Source organism: Opisthocomus hoazin, chromosome 1 (assembly GCF_030867145.1).
Source record: "Opisthocomus hoazin isolate bOpiHoa1 chromosome 1, bOpiHoa1.hap1, whole genome shotgun sequence".
NCBI classification, from domain to species: Eukaryota; Metazoa; Chordata; class Aves; order Opisthocomiformes; family Opisthocomidae; genus Opisthocomus; species Opisthocomus hoazin.
The window spans coordinates 28559196-28585001 of record NC_134414.1 but is presented as its reverse complement, the minus strand read 5'-3'; the positions used below and the strand labels follow the sequence as shown (position 1 = coordinate 28585001).

At 37.1% G+C, this 25806-nt stretch overlaps 1 protein-coding gene across 3 annotated transcripts in view; it reads right to left on the bottom strand.

The window, feature by feature from the left end:
* The window catches only part of PDS5B (PDS5 cohesin associated factor B), a 129976-nt gene that overhangs the window by 46167 nt on the left and 58003 nt on the right, over positions 1 to 25806 (bottom strand). For all 3 annotated transcript variants that reach the window (XM_075420258.1, XM_075420277.1, XM_075420267.1), the window contains exons 9-18: positions 21163 to 21278; positions 19354 to 19448; positions 17006 to 17151; positions 15927 to 16078; positions 14179 to 14292; positions 12555 to 12636; positions 5317 to 5365; positions 3698 to 3837; positions 3505 to 3620; positions 1709 to 1814 (exon numbers count right to left, since the gene is read on the bottom strand). In XM_075420258.1, the coding sequence (XP_075276373.1) occupies positions 1709 to 1814; positions 3505 to 3620; positions 3698 to 3837; positions 5317 to 5365; positions 12555 to 12636; positions 14179 to 14292; positions 15927 to 16078; positions 17006 to 17151; positions 19354 to 19448; positions 21163 to 21278 (1116 nt within the window). The remainder of the gene's footprint in view (positions 1 to 1708; positions 1815 to 3504; positions 3621 to 3697; positions 3838 to 5316; positions 5366 to 12554; positions 12637 to 14178; positions 14293 to 15926; positions 16079 to 17005; positions 17152 to 19353; positions 19449 to 21162; positions 21279 to 25806) is intronic.

Below are 25806 nucleotides of genomic sequence, written 5' to 3'. Positions count from 1 at the left end.
CTTCTTTCTCCCTTCTCAATTTCTTCTCCTGTTATTGTCAACATCTACTTCTCTGTGGCTACATCCACATTAGCAAGTGCTAGGTTACAGCAGAAGCAGGTCTTACAAGAAACACAATTGATGCTATTGCTAACCCATTTCGGGGGTTTTACTTCACAGTATTTCTAGACTGACTGAACCCACTTTATCCACTGCAACACAACATGTGTTTCTGCAGCCCATTTCATAATTTTGTTTCTCTAAGAGGAATCCAGCTTGTGTGCTCCCAGACTTCATGCTTGTTTGCTGAGTGGAACAACTGGTTGCGCTCTGAAGTGAAGTTCCTAACTCTGAAACAGTAACATAGACATACCCCGTAGGGTCTCTAGTCCCTCAAGCTTTCCACAGCAGCTTACCAGATCCTGTACCTCTCCTTCAGATTCTTGGACTCTGTCTGCAAGTATGACAGTGCTCTCACATTAAAAAAAAAAAAAAAAAAAAATCTTTATCTGATCCTCTCTGAAAGTTTGCCTTCTCTTCGTTTTTAAGTGACTGCTGATTATCTGCCTCTTCCCATATAATATTCTGACCCATGGCAAAGAAACTATCCTAAAAATCTAGGAACTTCTTCATGCACAGTTTTCTACCTTCACCAAGCTACCTTCCTCCCTGCTTCATTGTATAGCATTCCCTTTTCCAGATTCCTATACTTGTCATTTCTGGATTCTTCTCACGATGTACAGACCACTTTCTTCAGGACAATCTTACTCCTCTTCCTTTAATGTGTCATGCTAGTTCATACGAATATGTAAATACTGACCTGGGAGCCTTCTTTCAAATATATAGTCCTTCACTACATGATTCATTCTTGTTCAGATTCATCTTTGTGCTACTGGATTTTTGCCCTTTTATCTAAACGTGCACACCTGGCTAAAGAATCACGTGCTCTCAGATGAACCTGCTAAGGCTCTACTTGATCTAAGATATTCTGAAAACCTCTGCATGGGTGTTCTTTAGATTCTGCGGCCTCTGAAATCAACCCTCAGTTGAACTACTCTCAACAGTATTACATTACTGAGGTGGTACTATTGCAAAAGTACCTTTCTATGCAAGTACAGGCAAAGCTGACATTATATAGCCTCTGTCAAAGACTTCAGGCTAAAAGCACTAAGTGAAACAAAAACCCCTTTGTAGTTGCATTTAAAGTTTCACGCCTTTAACAGTACTTGTAAATAACATAGTGATCAGCCCTTTTCCTCCTAGCAAAAAGGAAGAACATAGTAAGAAATTTTGTACAATGTCCCCAGAAACACATCTTGATGGGGTTTGCTACATGAACTGAGTCTCAAAGATTACATGTAGTTGAAATAGATAAAACACCAGTCTAACAGGAACTCAGGGGAACCACAGTATTTTACTGATACACAAGTAGAGTTCCAAAAGTAGTTTAACTATATTCACAAACCACTGAATTCACACTGTAATAATCAGAACTCAGCTGCTGATGTCACACATGCAACTACTTTTGACCTGCAGAACAACTTCCAAATAAGATCAGCTTACTTATGTGTCACGTAAGAAGAGCAAAGAACAAAAACCAAACCAGTATTCTTCCAGACAGCCACCACATGCTTATGACTAAAGATACTGAGCACCAATTCAAAGTTTATTTTAACAAAGTTGTTTCATAAAGTTTCACACACTCACTGACCACCAGAAGTATACTTGCCTTAAGCAATTCAAGACCTGCTCTGATGGCCTGGTCAGTAGGTACACCCTCATCTTCATCATCAGCTGTTCCATCTATAGACTTGTTTACTTGCTTGATTAGGGCACTGAGGAAAAAAACAAAAACACGGCCTTGTATTTATTGCAGCTCCACTTTGTATGACTCTTGTAATAAGTTTAAGATACAGGCTTATTAAACTTATTTAAAACATATAAAACATAAGCTTTTTATAAAACAAATGTGAGTCAACTACACACAGAATCTGGTTGCCCTCATCTTCCATCTAAATCAAAGTTCATGAATGTTTATTCATCATGAAATAAGAACTACACGTTACTTCAGAAGGATGACCAAAATAAGAAAAGAATTTGAGCATTACAAGCAACAAATTCAGGTAAGAATTATGCTGAGGTTACTAGCTGCTATGGATTCTTAATAATTGATGGAACAAAACCTGTTTACAATGTTTAGTCTATAATCAAGAAAAAAATCACCATAAAACAGCTGTTCTAAGAGTTGATGAAAAACTTAAAAAACTTCTCCCCTGTATATTTCACTTTGACAGTAATGCTTGGGGTTTTGTCTTACACTGTACCCTAGGAAGGGAAATGGTGATTACCCAGACGATGCTATTAGTGAGTGATGCAGGCAGCTCTGCTATCAAGGGCTCAACAGTATTCATAATATTCCTTCAGTACATCCAAAAAACTAACAAACAAAAAACCTCAAACAACCACCACACACAAAAAACCCAACACCAAACCAAAACACCACCAAAAAAAATCCCTGGTAGAAAATCAAGGGAGAGACCTTCCAGTCAGTCTTTCAACTATTTCTTTTTTCTGTCCAATTGGACAAAAATGACTATCTATTAAAAAAAACAGTCTGACAGTCTCAAAAAAGAAGCAGAAGTTTAGTGAAAATTTACAAAGATGGGAGAAGACCAATCCAGTGGCAAAACTAAAAATATGTGCTTTTTACTTTTTTTTTTTTTGCTTGTAGGCTGTATGATGGTCAGTCAGTAGGTAGCTTGTGAAACAAGTATTACAACTTAGTGCCACTTGTGAATATTAGCTTAAATATACATTTTATATTGCTTCTGTGAATTTGAAAAAATGCATTTTCAAATTTAAAGTATAAATCTAGCTACGCATCATATTTATTCTAAGATCAAAAGAAAAACCATGTTAAGAATAATGTTTCTGAAGCAGGTTTTGAAGTGAAATCGCTATGTCTCCATTACATTGTATATGTGACAGGCAGAAAGTGAAAAGCTCAAGTACTTAAAAATCAGTTACTATAGTTTTAATTAACAGATAAGAATTTACCAGTATTTAGAACCAGTTGTCTCTAGTAAGGTACCACGTGTCTCAAATACAGCTGTCAAATAATCATTTCAGCAATTACTTCCCCCTCCTCAGAGGGGGAACTCCTCAGAGCTAATACTCTAAGTGGAACGCTTTAATGAAGTTTTTTAATAGCCACAGCCAGGGATTTCTTGTATAAGTCAGTCAGTCAGTCACAAACCAAACTTCCTCCATCAGCAACAGATCCATTTTTACTGACAGGTTGTCCGGGCTGTGCTCAATGACAGATCAATTGTTTGTGTGGCTACATTCTGAACGAGGAGACAAAAAACCCCTCAGCAAAGGGAAATAGAAGAAAATACTGCAGGTCACCAGGCCTTCAACTACAGCCACATGATCCATTACTGCTTGTGTTTAAAGATGAAATCAGAAACCCCAATTTCCAACCCTGCAATCTACGGCCAACATCACACACACACACACAAATACCTGATTGATTCAGTATCAATGTGCACAGGAGCAATTCTCTCAAGAAGAAACTTTATCATTTCCAGGAAAGGATTTGTTGGTTGTTTTGGATTGCCCAACTTCTTTGTTATTTCCCTCTGCAATATAAGTTTCAATTACATTTATAATCAATCCGGTTCCAAAAATATTCACGTATTTTAAGAGCAACTCTTACCACACATCCTTCAGCCTGTTTGCAAGAACATGTTGGGCTAACAAGCATTTCTAACTGACTTCTTATTTTTTCATCATCTTCTAGAACTTGTGTGAACTTTTTCATGAAATCTTGAGCTTTCCCTGGATCAGGAAGGTTTCCTTTAAACAAGCAAAAGGATTCACTATTTATTATAATAAGTATTAGTATCGTAAGTTACACAAGTTTGAAATACTACATCAAGAAAGTTCCTATGCGTGTTTAAGTTAACAAATCAGGGTGGGAAAAACTAAAAAAAAACATCCAACAAAACATTTTAACGTGCATACATGTCTATGAGAACACCAATTTCTAAAAATTTATATACCCACACACCTTCCCTGGCTATTGCTTTCTTTTCCCTTCATACTCATTTTCCAGTAAGTCTGCTTGTTCCTGTTAATATCGTAACAGCTGAAGCTGACCTCGGAATGCAAAGCCTATACTCCACAGAAAAATAGACTTGGTAGACAGATCACCTGATATGACAAAGGTGAAAACCTCCAAAAGGGTTTTTTTGCTAAATTACTCCTCCACTAAACATCAGATTTACAACAGCTTGCAATTTCTCAAAAAAGCTTTAAACATGCATTTTTTTAAACTAAATATTAACTTCATATTTACATTATAACAGGACAAATTATTGACAAAGTGTTAGTATACTGTTTAAGATGTTTCATGGTTTTGGTACAGTAGTTGTTAAGCAGAGTTGGCACAGGAAATGGTACAGGACCATGGGATAGTTAGTTCAAAACAAGTTCTATTAATTATTTGTTTTGCTGTATTGACTATTTTTTTTTAATGCAACACAGAACTAAAAGAATCAGAAAAATTATAAAGCGAGCAAATTTTACATTACAAATAAACAGAAAAAAAGATTTGCAACATGGCCAACCAGGCAGCAAGATTCATTTTTTCCCACCACATTTTTTCAAAAATGTACACAGCCTTAAGTAGTATTTTTTTTTTGCCAGAACAGTTTGCTTTTTTTAAAAAAAAAGGTTGATTTAAAAATAAAATTCCAGAACTGTAAAGCAAGTTTTTCTTCTTGTTACTGGTTTTAATGCTATTTTTGGCCTGGTGGGCTGGGGAGAACACGAAGTGTTGCTTTGGAGTTGGTGGTTTTTTTCTTTGTCAAGAGTTCAGGTTACACAGTTCTTCTGCTTCCAAAGTGCCTTCCTGCTACTGAAACCCAAACTCTTGCATTCTCCCAACAGAACTTACAATACCAACAACTCAAAGATACGTAAGTCAGTAGACAGTTTAGCTGTTAGTTAGCATCAGTTAATATATATTCTATAATAAATGGTAAAGCAGACACTAACACCCTATATCATCTACATTTTGAAATAGCCTACAACAGATGCAACCAAAGTGTCATGTGACAAGCTTCACGGCCAGAGACTTTTTACAGTAAGGAAGTAACTCTGCTTACAGTTGTCTTAATTCTTTAAAGCATATTCTCACATTGTGTTTAATCACGATTTGTTACAAATTTTATCTGTTACAAAAATTGTTATAAGCTTATCTCAAATTATTTTTAAAGCAAAAGCAAGACATTTCAACTGTAATTTTTAGAAGGTGTAAATACTTCAACTTACTTGTTATAACCATCACTTTTGAGAATATAGCTTTACTGCTGGCATCTGTCTGCAAGTCACAAAAGAAAAATGTATTAATTAAAAATTTTACGTTGTATGTTTCCACTTGAATAGTAAGCGAGCAAAATTCCACAATGCATTACCTACAAGTCAGCACCTATCATGTTGCTAATGCATCAACGTGTCAGAAATCAAATCCACCACCACAAAGTTAATGCTAGATAGTTACAGTAAGCAAAAGGTAGATCATACCTACAGTAACTGTTGCACATAAGCTTAGGAAAAATATTTTTATCTTCAATCTACTCTTCAGTCTCTATATAACTTATAAATATAACTTATAAAAAACACAGACGGGTTATTTCTGCAACTCTTCTCCACCTAAAGTCTCCTTGTTTTTCAATATAAAATGAACGGCAAGCATTAAAGTCACTGTAACTTCTTGATCAGATATTGATTCTGAGTAGACTCAGCAGTAGTTCCCACCTTACTGTAAATGGAGCAAGTCATTAATGAGACAACTGCTACTCCTGTTCAGCTGAACAGGGAAGGCAGAGGATAGCAGCATAATCGTGAAAGTAATAATCAGGGACCATGACAACAACAACAAAAAAGAAAACATAACTGCATTTCAGGATAGCTGTGAAGCTCAGATTTCAGTGAAACCATTGCTGATATAAAATCATCCAACAGCTCCTTACAAGCAAAATAAATTACACAAAACAGACTTTTATCTCATTTATTTTCCTCTTGACAGTAATTCTTCTGGTACAAGATTTTAAATTTCACATACAAAGTCCACCTTTAGTTCTCACACAGAGTAAATGGAAGAGAAAAAAAAAAGAATACCACAAATTTCACGGCCAGCTAAAACTACACAGTAAGTACATTTTGTTTATAAGAATATATTTCTAATCAGTAATGTTTCTACAACATATCTCCTGCTACTGAAGGGAGATAAACTAGTTTCCAAGAAACTTTCCCCCCAACTTTTAGCTGTAATCCACAGTGTTCTACAGACTAGGAATTTTTATGGAATTACTGTTAAGTTTCAAATATTAAGTAATTATCAGTAAAAATCGCAGAATCACAGAATAGTAGGGGTTGGAAGGGACCTCTGTGGGTCATCTAGTCCAACCCTCCTGCCGAAGCAGGGTCACCTACAGCAGGCTGCACAGGACCTTGTCCAGGTGGGTCTTGAATATCTCCAGAGAAGGAGACTCCACAACCTCCCTGGGCAGCCTGTTCCAGGGCTCCGTCACCCTCAGAGGGAAGAAGTTCTTCCTCATGGTCAGACGGAACTTCCTCTGCTTTAGTTTGTGCCCATTGCCCCTTGTCCTGTCGCTGGGCACCACTGAAAAGAGTCTGGCCCATCCTCTTGACACCCATCCTTGAAATATTTATAAACATTTATTAGGTCCCCTCGCAGCCTTCTCTTCTTCAGGCTGAACAAGCCCAGCTCCCTCAGCCTCTCCTTGTAGGAGAGATGCTCCAGTCCCCTCACCATCCTCGTAGCCCTCTGCTGGACTCTCTCCAGTAGCTCCTCATCTTTCTTGAACTGCGGAGCCCAGAACTGAACAGAGTACTCCAGATGGGGCCTCACTAGGGCAGAGCAGAGAGGAAGGAGAACCTGCCTCGACCCGCTGGCCACACTCCTCTTAATGCATCCCAGGATCCCATTAGCTTTCTTGGCAGCCAGGGCACACTGCTGGCTCACAGTCAACCTATCGTCCAGCAGGACACCAAGGTCCCTCTCTGCAGAGCTGCTCTCCAGCAGGTGCGCCCCAAGCCTGTACTGATGCATGGGGTTGTTCCTCCCCAGGTGCAGGACCCTGCACTTGCCCTTGCTGAACCTCATCAGGTTCCTCTCTGCCCAGCTTTCCAGCCTGTCCAGGTCACGCTGAATGGCAGCACAGCCTTCCGGTGTGTCTACCACACCTCCCAGTTTGGTGTCATCAGCAAACTTGCTGAGGGTACATTCTAACTCTTCATCCAGGTCGTTGATGAAGAAGTTAAACAAAATTGGGCCCAGTACTGACCCCTGGGGGACACCACTAGTTACCAGCCTCCAGCTAGACTCAGCGCCGCTGATGACAACCCTCTGAGTTCTGCCATTCAGCCAGTTCTCAATCCACCTCACCGACCACTCATCCAGCCCACACTTCCTCAGCTTCCCTAGGAGAATGTTATAGGAGACCGTGTCGAGAGCCTTGCTGAAGTCTAGGTAGACAGCATCCACGGCTCTCCCCTCATCTACCCAGCCAGTCATGCCATCGTAGAAAGCTATCAGATTGGTCAGGCATGATTGCACAGTGAAGATAACACCCTAATCATCTTCAGAAAAGTGTTCTAAGGTGGATGGAAGAAGAAAGAAAGAAAAAAAAAAAACTCTTTCACTGCTGTGTAGTAAGTGTTGTTGAACAACTCTGAAATCTTCAAAGTAAAATGAGAATTAGAACCTGAAAGAAACCTCAAGCTTACAGCAACATTGTTAAAAGCACACAGACCCACCAGCTTCCAAACCATAAAGGAAGCTGCTCTTTTGCCAAATGACTACTGACACATCAACCTTGGTGACACAACTTACAAAGTCTACAAAACTTCAAACATGCATGTACACAGTATCAATTATGGTCTACAGCTAGCAAATTATTTTCTTCTGAGAAAAAAATTAAATAAGACACAACCATATTTCATGAGCTTTCACTGAAAAGTATTTAAAAGAACAGTGTTTCGCCACCACCACTGCTACAATTGTCTTTTACAGAATTTGCTTTATAACAGACAAAATTGTAATTTTTAGGCTTGTCTTCCAAACAAGAAAATGTCGAGTCAACTCAGAAGGTTCATCTTGGTAAGAAAAGTTCTTTTTCTTCTGAAGTACTTAAAATGAGGCAAATGAACACCTACACTGGGCCTTCTCATCAAGTTCACATCAGCAATGAGCCACTAAGAGATAGTGCTGCAAGACGGTAATATTGTCTTATAAAAGTCTTAGAATTATTATGGAGCAGATAGAAAAAACTTCAGGAGAGGTCAGTCTTGTTCAGGCATATCTAATTTCTTTACATTTTATTAATGACATCTGCATATAGATCTCAAATAAGGTTCAAACAAGCCACATCAGCTTTGGATATATTAAAATTACAATTTATTACAGTAACCTTGGCTAATACATGGAAGTGCCTATTTCCAGGAAGAGTATCCTTCTACTTCTCAGAGTAAATTTCTGTTCTGCAGTTGACTAGGTACTATGAAAGAAAAGAGGATTATTTTGAGTTCTAACATATTTACATTTTAGATTTTTTGTCATGTCAAAAAAAAAAAAAAAAAGAAATTAATAAGCCAATTTGTGGGAAGTCTGGAAATGTTTGAGAATAGTGGCAACCTCAAAGATCACAGTTTAACAAAAATACAGCATGAGATTAAGACAAGCAATGTTTTTAGTGAACATCCTCTCAGTCCTGTGACATGAACACCTTGTACATAATTCCAGCCACTAAGTATTTCTACAGAACTTTCCACCACTTTTTAGTGTCAGAAGCATGCTGTCATTTTCGGGGCTTTTGGCTGTCACAGCTGAACAGGCTGTTCAGACAAGAAATGAAAAAAACTCCAGAAATCAGATCTGGATTATAGGATTCAAATAACAATGTCAGCAGACATAGAATCTCCATATTCGCACCTCTTGTGACTCAGAAGAAAAATACCAAAATTGTACTGCGGGGTTTCTCTGGTTCTGACTGGTTTGGTCTTATAATACTGCCTACGTCTTCAAGTGCTGGGTAAAGCTTCCATTAAAAAAGGCCTTAATTTCAGCAAACTACAAATCATTCAGCCAAACAAACCTGAGTCAGAAGTATACTACTAGAAGTTAAAAGAATAACTCCACTGAATAATGACAGAGTGAAGATGATCAAGAAACACTTCTTTTTAGAAGACCTACTGTAGTACTTTATCTACATCATCTTGCATTCATGATGTGGAAATATAGCAACAGCTGCGTATCTGAAGCAAATGAAAGCTCATACTCCAATACAGACAAACCAGCATTCACTCACTTTTTCACGTGTGAACAGGCAAGTCTATGTATTTCATTTAACTGCATACCATTGCTGTAGGAGAAAACAAGAGGAGCTTTGATTTCTATTTTGCTCTTCAGAGAAGTAACTCATCTTAAAGGCAAGTTTGATGTCCGTTCTGTCTCAGATTAGGAGAAATTATGATCAACAGAAATGGAATGTTTCTTAACACATTTTCAGTCTCCTCAGTAGTGCTTACACTAGGGAAAGCCTGAAGAGTTTTGCGAAAGAGCAAAAAGGTTTTCTAAGACGAGAAAAACAGTGGACTGGAAAGTTCAAAGATTTATAATCACAGAATAACGCAGGTTGGATGCCAGAACTGTAGGTCACCTGGGTGAACTGCCTACTCAAAGCAGGGCCAACTTAGATCAGGTTTTGCTCCAGGCCTCATCTAGTTGCATTTTAAATATTTACAAGGATGAAAATTTCACAACCTCTTTGGGCTACCTGTACCCACATTCGATCACACTTACAGCACGTTTTTTCCTTACTACCTAATCAAACTTTTTTTGTGGCAACTTCTGTATACTGCTTCTTGTCCTATTCCCCGTTCATGCCTGAGAGCACTCGCAATGCCTACACTTGCCACAGGGACAATACCTACAGGAGAAAAATCAGCAACTAAGACAATCATGACCAGGAGGTGAAATTCAACCAAAGTGAAAAAGCATGTACGGTAACACCCAGTTATACTCTAAAACGTTACTAGTTTATTTCAGTTTTGTTTCCTGAAGCAAACAACGTTTCTACAGCTCTGAATGACTACTGGGTATTTGTCTCAAGATTATTACTGCCTTGGACAGTATGTCCCCGAAGCCCTACTCCAATTATGAAACACTATCTCTAACAATTTTCCAATTATGAAAAATTATCTCAAGCACAATGAACTGATCATACAAATTGATTTATCAATTCAGGGAAAAAATAAAACAAACAAAACCCCCAACATTCAAGGAGCATCACAGTGAAAAAAGTTTTGGTAAAAAAAAGCTAAGCATCTGCACTGGGCCTAACAGGCAGGGTTTGGGGTAGCAAAGGGCTGCTGGGGTAACCTGCGCAGGAGGAGGTCACGGACTCCTGTGCCGGTCAAAGCCACTTCCAGCCAGCTCCGCAACTGACAAACCAACCCACCACCCACCAAAACTTCAACCAGAGGACTCTATGGTGCCTCTGAGAAAACATATTTAAGAAAGGGTGGTAGCTGCTAGGGGCAACAAGAGAGATGCCAGGGCAGGAAGGAGAGCAGAGCAGAAGAGAAAGATGCTGAAGGAAAAGAAGAGAATCCTGAGCAGAGGCAGGAAAGATGCCAGGGTAAGAGCTGCTGGAGCAAGGGTGGAGAGGAGGCACTGGAGAAAGTACAACTCTGAAGGGACTGCGGCTGGTGAAGGAACCCATGCTGCAGCAGTGGGTAACAAACCAGGAGCAGCAAAAGGAAAGGAACCACCATGCCCTGACTCTCATCTCCTGTGCTGCCATTGCCTCACTAAAGGGACTGAGCTTAGCATGCAGCGAGGGGTCTGGGGACTGCAAAGCAGAGAAGAGAGGTGTCCAAAGGGGAACCAAAGGGTGTTTCTCTAAGCGTTTATTCATTTGCTTTTATTTCTCAATACCAGAATCAATAATTAAAAGTTTAATTGACATCAACCCAACTTAACTAAAATTCCCTGACTCAAAACCATTTCGTTGCCCTTGACAGCATCTCAGATCACAAGCTCCTAAATTCTCCCATGCAGTCTCGTTACTCAAGAGAAGTGTAGAGAAACAGTAGTTAATAGCGAAAGATACGATGAAAGTCATGGGGACAAATGCAAACCTGTCAACAGCATACACTGTTTTGAATGTGATGCTTACGCTGGCAGTTATAAAAATCTACATGTTTAATTCCATATCATATTTTGGTATTTTACAATTGAGAAAGAACTTTCGTTACATCTCCCTGAAAACCAAAGGAAAAGTTGAAATTTTGCTTTCAACTGAAATGCAGAAAATACCAATAAACTAACCCAAGTTTTAAATGCATAAGTGTATTTAAATTACACCAGATAACATAAAACAGTACATATAGAATATTTCAATACAGTCACTGAAACGCAATGAAGTATTGTAGTACTAGCAATTACTGCACTTAGAATTTAATAAAGCATTACAGCATGTTTTAAATGCACAAAGTCAAAATTATTAATTTCACTGCATTCGAGACTGAAACAGTAAGTGATGCATTTTGATTTGATAAGTCTTTGTCTGCAAGACAGTAGCATTTCCAAGCAGATACATTAGATAATCCAACCACAATTGTAAAAATGCAGTTACCCACTCTTCCTGTTCAGGTAATTCCAGCGAATGGATAATTCAGTCATAAAACCTCATTAAATTTACTGTGGCATATGAGTATATATATATATATATATAAAATAAAAATGACACAAACACACATGCAAATGTGAGCATGGCAACACTTCCTACTATATCGCATTTCTGTTAAAAAAGCACCAGATTAAACTCTCGGCATTAAAGTCAAGTTCTAATCACATTCCAAATTACATCCAGAATCTCATCTTCTGATCCCCGCCGATGAGCATGCATATACATATAACTAAAAGAAATCTAAATTTTACTTTATGAGAATGTCATATATGCTGAATAAATGTTTGATTTTTCCTGCTTAGCAAATTTGTAAAAAAAGAATTCAGCTGTAGTCTTGTATCTCCTACGCAAGTTTCCAAGAAGGAAGAGAAATGAGTAACCTGTTGCGATAAGAATATTCGAATTTCTTGAATGTTACTAATCATACATAAGATAAAGTTAGGGTATATAGGTACTTTTTCTTAATTACTCAATTTGGCAGTCAAAAATAATATGCTGTTCTTTCCCTCTTTCAAGAGCCAGAACAATCCTTGCAAGATGTAACTCCAAACACTGGAAGCAAATATTTTAGTATCAAATGACTGGAAAAATATTTTTAAAATTTCTACCACACCTCTTCACTTTTACTGACAAAATGTATACACATTTCCTACTGCAAATGGAATATCAGTTAACTTCCACAATATTTTCAATCTATCATTAAAAATAAGCTTGAGATAGTCATACTAATGGAATTGAAAAACAGTTTATTTTTTTAAGTAAAACTGTGGGATAAAGATAAATTGAACTCACTTTGGGTTGTTTTATTAGGTCAACTAAATCCTTTACTTGATGTCGTAGCAGATTTTGACATTTCCACATTTCATTCAATGCTCTAAAAAATAAAAAAAGGAGCTGTCAAAGTCATCTAATCAATAAATAACACAACTGTCCAATAAGAACCTTCAAATTCTTTTCAACTTCAGACTCAGGAATGTGCTTATCGTCTAAAATCTCACTGCTCTGTGAGCAAAGGCTAAACAGCATGATATCTAAAATTTAATTGGTCATATTAGACTGGGACAAAGTGAGATTTTGAAACAAGTTTCATTTCAGATGCTTAACTACATTGCCTTTAAAATAAGTAGGTAGTAACTGATGTCTGGCCGATAAAGACCTCATTTGCACAAGCCTGAAATCACTCCTCTAAAAACATTCCAAGAACCAGGTTAAAGCGAATGTTTAAGATTTTTATCCTCAAAACAATGTTTTTCTTGCACACAGAAAGCAGCTACCAGATGAATAAACTGTGAAAAGTGGATATGATTAGACTTGTAAGAGACACATTAGAGATACTTGACAAAATTGAAAATTAGAACACATTACAGAAAAAATAAACCATATTGGAAAAAAAGTCACAGCTTCATTTAGAAAACTTCCAGAATCCACAAGTGAAATTCAGTTCTACGTAACTAGCTGAAGATACTATGTCTTTAAAAGGAGTACTACTGCATATGAAAACTACAATGCAGAAGTTATCAGTACCTGTTATTTCAGGCAACAAATAAGAAGTCATTCTGCAGTTTTGTTTAGCCTATACTAAAAATTACCAGAACAGGAACTTTTTATCTTTACTATACTATTCTTAATTTTAGTTTGCTACAGTTGTAATATTTCTAGGCATGTAATACAAGAAATGCAGGGGAATCAAACATCAGTTTCTGTAATATTTGAAGACTTTGGGGTTATTTTAAGCCATTTTTTTCATATACAAAACTTTTTCTAGTTTCCCACGAGAAAAAACTATATTCAATTTTCAAATGACTGAGTACTACTAAATGAAAAATAAAGTAAGACTAACTAAATTCAGTCAAATTGTGAACATTACAGCAGAAAAACTGTTATTAGTCAAATTCATGTGCACCCACCCATTTTAAGCTCGAGAAGGCAGGTAACATAAGTAAAATGCGTATTGAAGGAAGAAAGACAAAGAAGTAATTCCTTCCCACTCTTAAGTCATCCTGGCTGCTAAAAAAAGGAGTAAATTAAGAAGCTGTCAGATAAGATCTAGGGCTAGTCAATGCTATTGCCTATACTATCTCTTTTCAGACATAAAAGGACTGACATGCATTCAAGCTTCTTGCCAGATCTCTGACAGTACATTTTTTTAGCTGTTTATGGTTAAAAGGTATCATACCTTGTTAGAAAACACCCTATTAGTTTTGGGGTTGGTAACGTTTTGTGATTTTGCCCTCCTCCACCCCGACCCCCCCCAAAATCCCACTTGAAAAATAAGTACTATTGCTACATTCTATTTTCTGATAGTTCCCAAACTACTTTTGTCCACTGGCTTAGGCCACCTGTAACAATTTAGAACTGATTTACAGGAATAATTGTACTGAAGATTATTCTGCAAGTAGTCACAAACAGCACATACTTCACAGCATTTGAATCCAGTGTTGCATAAAGGTAATATAAACATTTCATTCGTTCATTTGTTTCCAAGTTGTGAGGGACCATGTACTGAGCAAAGATGCGTTCAACAAGTAATCTGAAACACAGGATTAAGAAACATCAGATGCAAAGCAAGAAAGTGGTCTTGAATTGTTAAAACATTCATTCGAAAATTCTCAGACCTATCTAGAGATCAGCTATTGCATATGAAAGTAGGGTTATTCAAAAATGTATCGTTACAGAAAACGAAGTTAATGTTAGCAGTAGGATCTTTAAGAGTTTACAAAAGAGTTTATCAAAATTAGATATATTAATCTAGATAGGAACCAAAGGGTTTTAGAGAAGGGTATCTCTTACTTATCAGCGAATGTTCACTACAGGTTGGTACTGGGGTAAATTCATGGATTGACCCAAATTAACAGGCCTAACATAAAAAATTAACTATCATGTTGATTATATCCTATGTTATCATGAAGCCCAGAACGAGAATTCAGATACTAGTCAGAAAGAGCTGACTTCCCTTCGACCCTGCCCAGCCCCTTCCCCATTGCCTGAGTTTATTCCATTTCTTTTGTTTGCACAATAAAAATGAAGGTACATTCACACGGAAATTATTAAAAGCTTCTGCTATAACACAGAAGTTCCTTATTTGGAAACAGGAGGACAGAAAGGTTTGGGTCTGCCAGTTACCTAGGAACGACTGACAAGCAAAAAGCAAAGGAAAACTAAACCCATGTTGCAATCGTAAATACAAAGAAGGCCCATGACTTTTGCAAATTGACAGAACATAGTAAATAAGTAAAAAAAAAATCATGTATGTTTACGCTAAAAATGAGAAGAAAATCCTTATGCACAATTGGTGGTCAAAACCCAAAGTCACCTTAAAAAGATCCCAAAGTTTAAGAAAAACATGACTGGGTGAGATTGGATAGACAGTTCTGTCTATTTCCATGGTAAAATGATTGCTTATTTTGGAGATGATTGAGGCTGCAATTTTTTGAATGGATTTGTATGGGTTTGCAATGCCATTTGTATCTGATCATGCTGTCAAGGCCAAAGGCTCATTTCCAAAGCCAACAAAACTGTCTTCATTAGTCAAGGCAGAGTAGTTCCCAAACTAGTTCCCCACCTGCAACCACCTATTTTTCAATACAAACACCCACATACACTCTATAGCTGGTAAGACAGAGGCACCGCTTCCAGCACAAATCCAGGACAAGGCTCTAATTCATGGCTATTATCATACACAAAAACTAACCTTCTGTAGAATGAGATGCCATAACCATTCTCACTACACATACTAGACAGTTTTAAAGCATACAGAAACAACATGCACATCTAAAGCAAGTTCGTTAAAGCATCTTTTATTTTAAAAATAATCTTTTTGTATCTTTTAAAATAATTTTAACATAAAAATCAGCCAGCTACTGAAATATAAACAAAAGCCTTCTTTACTGAAGCAGTGGTAAAGTACAGCTGAAAATTTTGAAATATTCCAACCTCTCTCACCCTATAGAATCACTTTTGGCCTTTTTGAAAAAATAAAAAATAAATAGAAGACAACATTTGGCTGCACTTGTATAACATCACGCACTGGATCAAAACATACAGAATTATCAAGTCTCCTCTTTCTTGTCAGCACTTAAGCACAAAGGAAAAACAAATCAACAAACCTGCATAGCAAGTTACCACAGTTATCCACGAGTTATCTAGCTTTCATGACTGACTTACCGGTCATCAATACTGTTTTGATAATATATATGCAGAAGTTTATCTTTGATCCATGATATCTGTTTTGCAGCTTCTTTTCCTGCTTCTGATTGTAATGCATATTTCTTGTATATCTGTGCGAGTCCCATCATAGCTTCCTTCCTCACTCTCCACTTGAGAAAAACAAATAGTACCCAGATTAGACTTCAAAACTCAAAACTGAAAAGACTACAGAATTTCCTGGCAGGCACTTCCTGTTCTACATCTAATCCACAAAAAAAGTTAAATTGAGTTCTAAATGCAAGACTTTCCCATTAGTACATACATTGCATCAAGTCTATTATGTTAAACCTTTCAACACCAGTACCTACTACGCAAGTCTGCCTCCTGAAATTCGAATTGTCACAAATTTACGCCAACACCCTTTCTCACAGATCTATACTGAGTATTTGCAATTGTATCATGGGTGCAACAGCAGAAAGCATGTCACCACATGAAAAAAAATCAGGTGATAATGTTAATTTTAAAAGTTTACCATCAACAGCCTTTTTTACCATGCTTTAACATAAGCAGCAAACATCAAATTTTACCAAATAATGAAACATAGCTAAAGTAAACTTCAAGACTCCTCAAATTTGAAAGCAACTACACTGCTCTGCAGTGTTCCAATGATCCAGCTAAAAGCAGGTAAACTAGTTACCGTTGGATGGAACATTTTCCATCAGTAATCTATGACACATTTTAAAATATGCTTGCAAAACCTCTTACAAAAAAATGTTAGAATATTTTACAAGGGTGTCATCTGACTTAAAAATTTTACTAAAACTAGACAACTGGAACAACATTGTTGTGCTTCAGCCTGTTTTTTTTTATCGTACTGTCTTAAACAAAAATACAGCACAATGAAAAATGTGACAGTCCAGTCAGAGGCAAAAGATGTTTCTTTAAATGGACTGCTTCAGATTTTTTTGCATTACATTGATTTTCATTAGTTGTTTTTAAATTAGTTCAGTATTTTTTAGAAGCATTTATTTTTAAAAAGCTGAATTACAATCGAAAAATATAACACACAGCCATTATTAGTACTAATTATGTCTTACCCGCTTGTCCAGTGTTCGTTCTCTGACAAAATTAAGCAGGTGATCATTGACAAGCAAAAGATCTTTTTTAGCAGCAGTAACTATGGATACTATGACATCATGCCTTATGGCCTCTTCAGGATCATGTGACCTTACTTTAAGATATTCTGGAAAAAAATAGAGTAAGTATTTCATTGTAAACACACAACTTCAGCTACTTTTCTTCCTCTAGACAGTAGTCCACTGACAGAAGCAGAAAACATGTTTTTCTACTGTTTTGAGCATCAACAGTAAGAAACCAATAGTTTTCTCTATTAACTGGAATGTCAATAAAACTTTCTACTTGCTTAGAATACCCAATATTTATATTTCTGGCATTATGGAAATACGAGTTATGGGGCTACATTTTTGGTTTTATTATTTCTTATAACAGTTTGGCCATGTCTACATTAGCAACCATTACAACCCAACAGAACTGGATCTTCAGAGCAGAACAGACAGTGCTGAGAACTTGATATCTACACTATACACATTTTAAAGTCTTCTTTCAGGCTAGAGACTACCCTCTTCCTGTGGACTCCAACCCCTTTGGCTGCTGGGGCACATCAGTTGCACTCCTGACCAGAGCTTCTGTATTACCCACAAGGAATCTAGTTCACATGCTCTGGGAATACTCCACAGTGTGAGCCATGTAAGCACTCAAAAATCGAGAGCATACTTTAAAAGCATGCTCCTTGACCAAGCTATAACGCTTACTTAGACACAACCTTGTTTATTCAACTTAAAACAATTTTTCTATATTATTTTGGCCCATTGCTACTTATCTGGTAGTATCAATAACCATATATTATCAACATCTCAAGATTTCTGCTTGTAAATGTCAAAACACGTTAGCTACTTCTTGCCATTTCAGCAAGCTAACAAAGCATAAAATGGCAAAGTTCATCTTTTTAGAACTGGTTAATTAGGTTAGGTTAATTTAGGAGCATAAACGGGTAGGAAAATGCACACAAAAGTTAAGATCACTGTACACAGCACACATCAGCAGAACATTGAGAACATGAGGAAACATTGAAAATTCAAAGTTTATTCTAAATGAAATAAACAGAGGTTACTGTTCTCTTATTATTGTTCAATGACCAGTGAAAATTGTCAAGTCTCATCTGACATAGTGGCCATTAACATTTCTGGTAATCAGCACAAGCGCTTGAAAGAGCACATCAAGAAATAAAGCTTTGCATTTATGGAGGTTATGAAATCTTAAATCCAAATAAGACCTTTTTAAAAAACAGTTTTGTTCCACAGGAAAACATAATAAACTAAAACAAACGAAGAACAATGCCAATGCACAAAACAATTCTGGTCTCAAACACCAGTGAGTCAGAGAAATTTTTCAACAATTTGACTTTGATAAGCGCTGCACGGAGAGAGAGGAGGGGCAAGCAAAATTATATTTCCCAGAGGATACCATTAGAGGGGGCACAAAGTCTTTTTGCAATGTACAAAAGAAAAAAGCGACCCTTGAAAATACTATTCTGATAATCAGAGAGGAAATATCTTTACCATTCCATTAAGGAAAGGTCCAGAAACCTTTTTTTTTTTTTACCTGGCTTTACAATAACTATGGGATGACTCTAGCCTGCCTGTATTTGTGAGTGACTTAAATGCTCAGCAAGCAGGAGAGCAATCCCATGCACTTAACAGCCCTTTAAATTCCCTCCTTAGAGCAAATGGACAAAGATGTTACATTCCACGAATTACAAGAAAGATTTTATCAATCAGGGGAAGATACAGTCTCCATATATGCTTAGGGGGGAATAAAAAGCAGCAAACCAACCCATCGTCTTTAATTACACTTTTTTCATTAAGACATCAGGAGCAACAAATACGAAATGCTTCTGTCTACGTCAGTTGCTTTCTTCCTACAGAGATCTTGAATCACAGGCTGTGTTTGATCTGAAGGAGCACGAACCAATGGCTGTAGTCAGTTAGGAAGACTGTTTTCATGTTTTAGACAGTGCCTGCACAATGTTTACACATTTTGGCTCCGTGGAACTGCAGTCTCTGCTCTGCAATCTAATTAATAAATGCCATGACCACGAGGTTAGCCAGGCTGTCTTTGCCTGATCCCATGGTGCTTAATTTCAACAGCAGTTGAGAATGCAAATACTGTAAGAGGAGGAGAGCGATCTCTTTGGTTAAGGCGTTCTTCATGCCCTTTAGCCTGAGAAGCAGCACTGTGACTTAGCACTCCAACCTCAATTACGTCCTCCACAACATCTGACAACGTTACTTGGGATTACAACTAACCTTCCTGACTTTTCTAGGAGACCTAAAATTGTATTTTAATGTTGTGATAAATCTGGTACCTGTTAAGTCTTTTGCTAGGTCGGGATGGTTCATAAGGCAGTGACTTGCAAATTTCACACATTCAAGACGAATAGGTACATGGATATCATTAAACCTATTTAGAAACAAGACAATGCATTACACCAACAACAAAAACACCACTTCTACCAAAGCAATTAGTTTATTTCCACACAATCTCCAATACCTCTGAAAATATTTTTATGCTTCCCATGCACAGTTACATGCATAAAATACCTCTGATTTCACAGCATTAAGTAGACTGTCCTTAGCTTTGGAAAAAATTCCTACACTCATTTATTAATTCATGTTCTGAACATGAAAAGAAGTATCCTCTCCTGATACACATGAAAAACCCCCAGACAGACAACAACTATTTATGAGAAAGATGTCTGATATATTTTAACTATCTTTTTTCTGTACTGCTCCACATATTTAACCACGAACCATGTATCGGTGACTACAAGTTTTGTAAGACTGCAATATTTGTCCTCTCTTTAAACTGTATGACAGACAGCAAACAAATGGGCATCTAGCCTAGTACAAATTTCTTCCAAGATGGATCACTTCAACTTCTGTATGAAGTCCTTTCAAAACACTGAATTAAGTTTGATGCTTGAAAACTAGTACTTTCTCATGTTTAATTTTGACATAAGTAATTTTATAATTATTGACGTAATGAGAGTTACAAACAACTCTTGAAAATTATACGCATTTTCAAGCTATCCTCAAAATGCTTAGTTTTAAATCAATTAAAAATCAGGTTTTAGAACATTTTTGCTGTTCAAATGCTTATTTATCAAACAGAGAAGTTTTAAGAAGTAACTGTTCTAGTAATAATCAGGTATGTTTTCAAAATCAAGAGATTTTAAGAATGGTTCCTTTAATAACAGAGCTACTATAACTTAGCTGAAGCCCTTGAAAACAGTAAATACATGTATGTGATTCATAACTAGCTGAAAACATTAACTATGAAAAACAGATTGCACGTATTCACATTGCTTTACATTCTACCACAACGAAGCATTTTCCTTTGGGCCCAGTTAGATTTGGTATTTTTTGATGACATGCAATGTTTTAAAATACTTTCAAGCAAAAGGCCTTCCCTTAATTAAGTTTCCTGTACTTCTAAAAGCAGCATTTCTCTGAGGACTCTGGTTTTGATACAATTGAATGCTAAATTATAAACCATTGCATTTGTAGTAATTTATAGAATTTATCCTCATTTACTCAAATCAAAAACATTTTCATCATAGTAGCCACATTTAAATTTCTCCTGACTTCTCCAGCTATATTCTATCTCGAACTAGCAGAATATTTCAAAAACAAAAGACTAAGTGTGTTTGCAGCACTGTAAATACTACTTACTTCTTTTAAGGCACTCCTACCATCAAAAAAAACAGAAACCAGAATACAAACACTGTACATAAAAGCCTCGAAACCAGTTCTAAGATCACCTGCTACTGCCAATGTCATTTGATGCTGGTTTAGAACTAATCAATCATTGAATAGTTTCACTTGTGAAGAAATTAAAATAAAACTACTCCTTTTTCTTGACGATAGCAATAAAGACAGTTGCAAAAAAAAAAATGAACTAAAAGTGGATGACTTGTAATTGTTCACTGTGCAGAAACACAGATGCAGAAGATGTATGTAAAATAATCTCTTTAGCATCATCTGTCAGATTTCAGACAAAGCAGCAGGAGACAACTCGCACTTAGGTATGTCACTTAAATAAAAAAAAAAAAAAGTTGAATTATACGTCATTGAATGTTTCTCCCCTCCTAGGAAGGAACTAAATAAGCATATACCTCCCCAGGTAGCACTGCCAAAGCGGTTTGTTTTGAGATGCCAACTCCGAATCCTTCGCCCCAAACATTTTTGCTAGAAGTTTTACAACCTGCAGGCGTTCTTCATTGTCATTGCTCTGGAAAATTAACACATTTCTTTTTTAATTAAAAAAAGAAAAAAATGCAAACACAAAAAAACCAGAGTTCTGTTCTGTACAGCTTTTACACCAATACACTTATACACCTCTAGAAATATAACACAGATTTACAGACTTTTCTTGCATACCACTGTATATGTCAAGACAAAAACCTTCACTATTATTGGGAGAAAACAAAATAACAAAGGCAGTGCTAACAAGAAACAATGTAGAGACAAAAAACAGTTTGAACAAAGCCTTGTGAAAAATACAGATACATACAATTTTTTAACCCTCATTTACAGGATACTGATCCTGTTAGAAAATCTGATATGTGCCTGCACAAGCTTACACAAATTCAAGCACAACACAAAACCCACAAAACTCCTCCTACATTTGTCTGCACATAAAGGTTTACAGATCTCTAGAACAGTGTTTAATTACAAATGTTTAGTTAAAAAGAATAAAGTTTTCTGAAAACACATTTTTAGAGAACACCAGATTAAGCACCCAAGACCAGAGATGCACAGGATCTGGTCTTGTTTTTAAAGTCTTAAAAATACTTAAAAATTATGAGTTACAACAGATACTTTTCTTTTATATTTAAAATTAGCACTAACGACCTTCTCCAGTACATTTTTATTATCATTGGTTTGCATTACACTTGTTTAATACAACACACGGTATTTGAAGCTTAACACATACTTTGGAAATGTGTGCTAACATTTGTGCAATTAGCATGTACTTACTGCTCATGAATTTTTTTCTTTTGCTTATTAAGAAAATAACAACTAGCTGCAACATTTCCTTGAAATGGGAGTAGCTAAAATTAGTTTATATTAACTAGATATTATTCAGCTCATTATTTCAGTCTTTCTTCTGGTAATAAAGACAAAGACTGTTTAATATACTGTTCTTTTCTACTATCTTTGACATTTTTATTAGTTCAACATCACCTTTTGACTGTGAATGAGAAATAAGAGCACAATGTAGCTGTGAGAGTTCTCTAACACAACACCACGGTCCTAAAGACCAACTGTTTCTTCTGTCTGACTCAATACCACAAATGGGCTGAAAAGTTTGTCAGTATGTCCTTTTAATTCAGCTCACTAAGAACAGTAAAAGCATTTGCAAAATCCTTAAAGTAACAGAGCAAGAGAAGTTAAGAATGAAGAAATCTAACACCAATTTATGACTACTTTACCAAAGACTATAATTCTTCTGAATACACTTTAGCATTAAGCATCAGCAGCATTAATAGTAAATCCATTAACACGTTTGTCTGTATTTGACTCAGTTTTTCCAATTAAACTTAAGATTGGCGTTATTGAAAGCCATCTACAACTTCCTCCTCTTAATTGACAATAAATGTTCTCTTTTATTCTTGATGAGCTTCAGCTTGTAAGTACCCATTACACTACAAATTCTTATTCTGTGCCTTCATGGTTAAAAATTTTAATTTTTTTTCTGTAGCCTATATAAGTCCAGTCTCCACTACTCACATGCCATCCATGCTTGCTTAAACCAACAAAATATTAAAAATTCAGCATCTCTGAATTTCTCTAGTTAACCAACACAGATCCAGAGCAAGCCATCTCAAAGGGTTGGGAGGGAGAGGGTGGAGGGGTGAGGAGTACACTAAATGTTGAACTGCTTAATTACACAGCCAGAAATACAGAAGAAAGAAAAGACACGTTAAAAAACCCAACTGAAATATCCTTAGAGAATTAGCTGCAGAAGGAGCTTTCCCTGTATTAGCCACTAATCCAGTTATAAGACAACCCACTCGTTTCTAGTCCTGTTTGTAGAAACAACGAATATCTGTGACTATGGACCAAGAGTATTTGGTACTTTCCAAAACTGTGCCCAGATGTTGGTCTCCTTAAAACACTCTTACATAAGCTCCTAAAGGTAATAGAAATCAACCCATACTTCTTATCAAATATGAATGCATCACTGCTACAGTCTCTCTCCTTTATTCTACTTTAATCTCTACTTCTTTTTCTAACAGAGAAAAAAAATGAGTATCATAAACTCTGGAAAAAAAAAGAAAATCTTAATCTTCTCCATTCTGTGAGACATTATGTGCTTGAAGAATCATATCCTTCACCTCTTTTCTTAGGTATGATCCAACACTCTTTATGATTAATAGCATTCCATAATGATTTGTCAATTAAAACTGACACTGAACACTGATATTTTCAGTTCCCCATACATGCTCCCAACACACAGGCAGCTGCTCTTCTGCCTACATATGAGGGTTTGTCACTATTGACAGCTAAAGCTAGTCAGATTGTTATCGCTAATAAGTCCAGAAGTATAGGTAGCACTGAGGATCTGGGAGGATTTGGGAGTAGAAGTGGACATGTGACCTGAAACTTGGCAAAAATTTTAACTACCATATCCAGCAAGCAAGGCAGCTCTACAATAACAGAAGTCAACATTTTACTGATTTTATTCATTACATCACATTGGTTTAGTAGGATGGTAAAATACATACTTAAGACTCATAATGGTTATTTCCTAAATACTCTATTCATGAGCTTTTCATTCTCCTAAACTTTAAAATGGTATTCACTTCCAGTAATACAAATTTCTAAAATTCAAATATCAAATTTGAATCAAGAAATATCAGTTTCCTTTACAAGTTGACCTACACAGCAATACATTCCTACTTCTATTCTCTTCTGCACCAATAATGCGTCTGTGTCTATGCTAGATCTCTAAACACACCACCTTGTAATACCAAGATCAGGCACAGATGACTTACCCTCACAGAAGAGGTTAAGTTAAATGAATTTCAGTGTGTGTTCTCCTGTTAATCCCTCAGACTCCTTTCCAAAATCAGGTAAAAAAAAAATATTAGTAAGAAGCAACCATGATTTGACACAGCTCTCACAGAGTGTTAGAGTTGAACAATACTCCCTTTCTGCCACTTGAGAACACAGGAACTTTTTCTTCATAACATCTATAAAGGTGTGTTGGGTTGACCCCAGCCAAAAGCCAAACATCCCCTCAGCCTCTCTCACTCTCCTCTCCTGTACGGAGAGGGGAAGGGGAGAAAAAGAAGAAAGGTGAAAAGACTCATGGATCAAGATAATGAAAGTTTAACAGATAAAGAAAAAGCTGCATGCACAAGCAAAGCAAACTGAAGAATTTGCTCGCTACTTCCCATCGGCAGGCAGATGTCTGGCCAGTTGCTGGAAAGCAAGGTCTCGGCTCACAGAGCGCTTGCTTGGGAAGCCAAACGCCACGAGCACAAACACCCTCTGCTTCCTCCTCCTTTCCCTGAGCTTCTGTTGCTGAGCACGTGTTACCTCTCAACTTCCTGCCCTGCCTCAGCCTACCTGTGGTGGTGGGAGAAAGCCTCCACCTGTGCAAAGCATTGTTCAGCAACAGCCAAAACATTACTGTGCCATCAACAGTTTTAGCCACCAATATAAAGCACAATACTATACAGACTAGTACAAAGAAAATTAACTCCATCCCAGCCAGATCCAGAAGGATAACTAGTTTGTCCACTTCTGTTTGGTACATGGCATAACACGGCACACACCTGACTGCATTTCACAGAATCATAGAATGGTTTGGGCTGGAAGGGACCTTACAAATCATCTAGTTCCAACTCCCCTGCCATCCATTCTCTTCAAACATACTTAAAAGATTCTTGGGATAGACTGGACAGAAAAAGCAACGGAGGGAGTAAAGCACACAAAAGCTGCACATTTCAGGGAATACCGGTTACTGCCAACAACCCTTCATTCTTCATCCAAGTCAACACATACAATTCTCACAGCACCGTGACCAAACTGCATGGTCACTGGTTGTATCAAAATGGCAAGGTGCCTAAACACTAGGTGGCCACACTGCTTAGATCCAAAATAGTAAACATGCACAACCGTGTTACTGAGGCACCTAAGCTCCCTCACAAGCCCCATACTAATAGTTTCATAACTCAGCCATATATGGTCAAAAAATTATTTGACCACTGACAGGAAAGCCCATGGATTTTTCCCACACTCAAAGAGACAGTCTAGAACTTCCAGAAGACCCTGATCCCATGAAGATAAATCAAGAGGCTTCCTGACATGAAGAGCACAAAAGAAATTCAGGGAAATGGAAAGCAAGAGATCTGGAACCTGTCAGCCAATGAGTCAGACACACAGATGTTTGTTCCCTTCCTCAAACCTCTGTCAGCCACAGAGGCTGAGAACAAGGCAGCCCAATCAACTGGAAAGCAGTGGAGATTGCTCAGTGAAGCTCCCTGGTTGTTAGGAGAAATCCATGACCACTTCATTTTCAAAACATATCACAAAATGCCTAGAAGCAAAGAAATAAGATGCTACACGGAAATTCTGGTTCATGTACAGAACATACAACTAGGGGAAAAGTTGCTGACACCAGGAACAATCAGTTTAGAGAAACAAGACCACTATCAGAGAGAAATACCCAGCACCCACACTGTCATACTGAGTACCCCAACGTCAGGATGAAACATGTGACCAATCCCTGAAAGAACAAGTCAAGA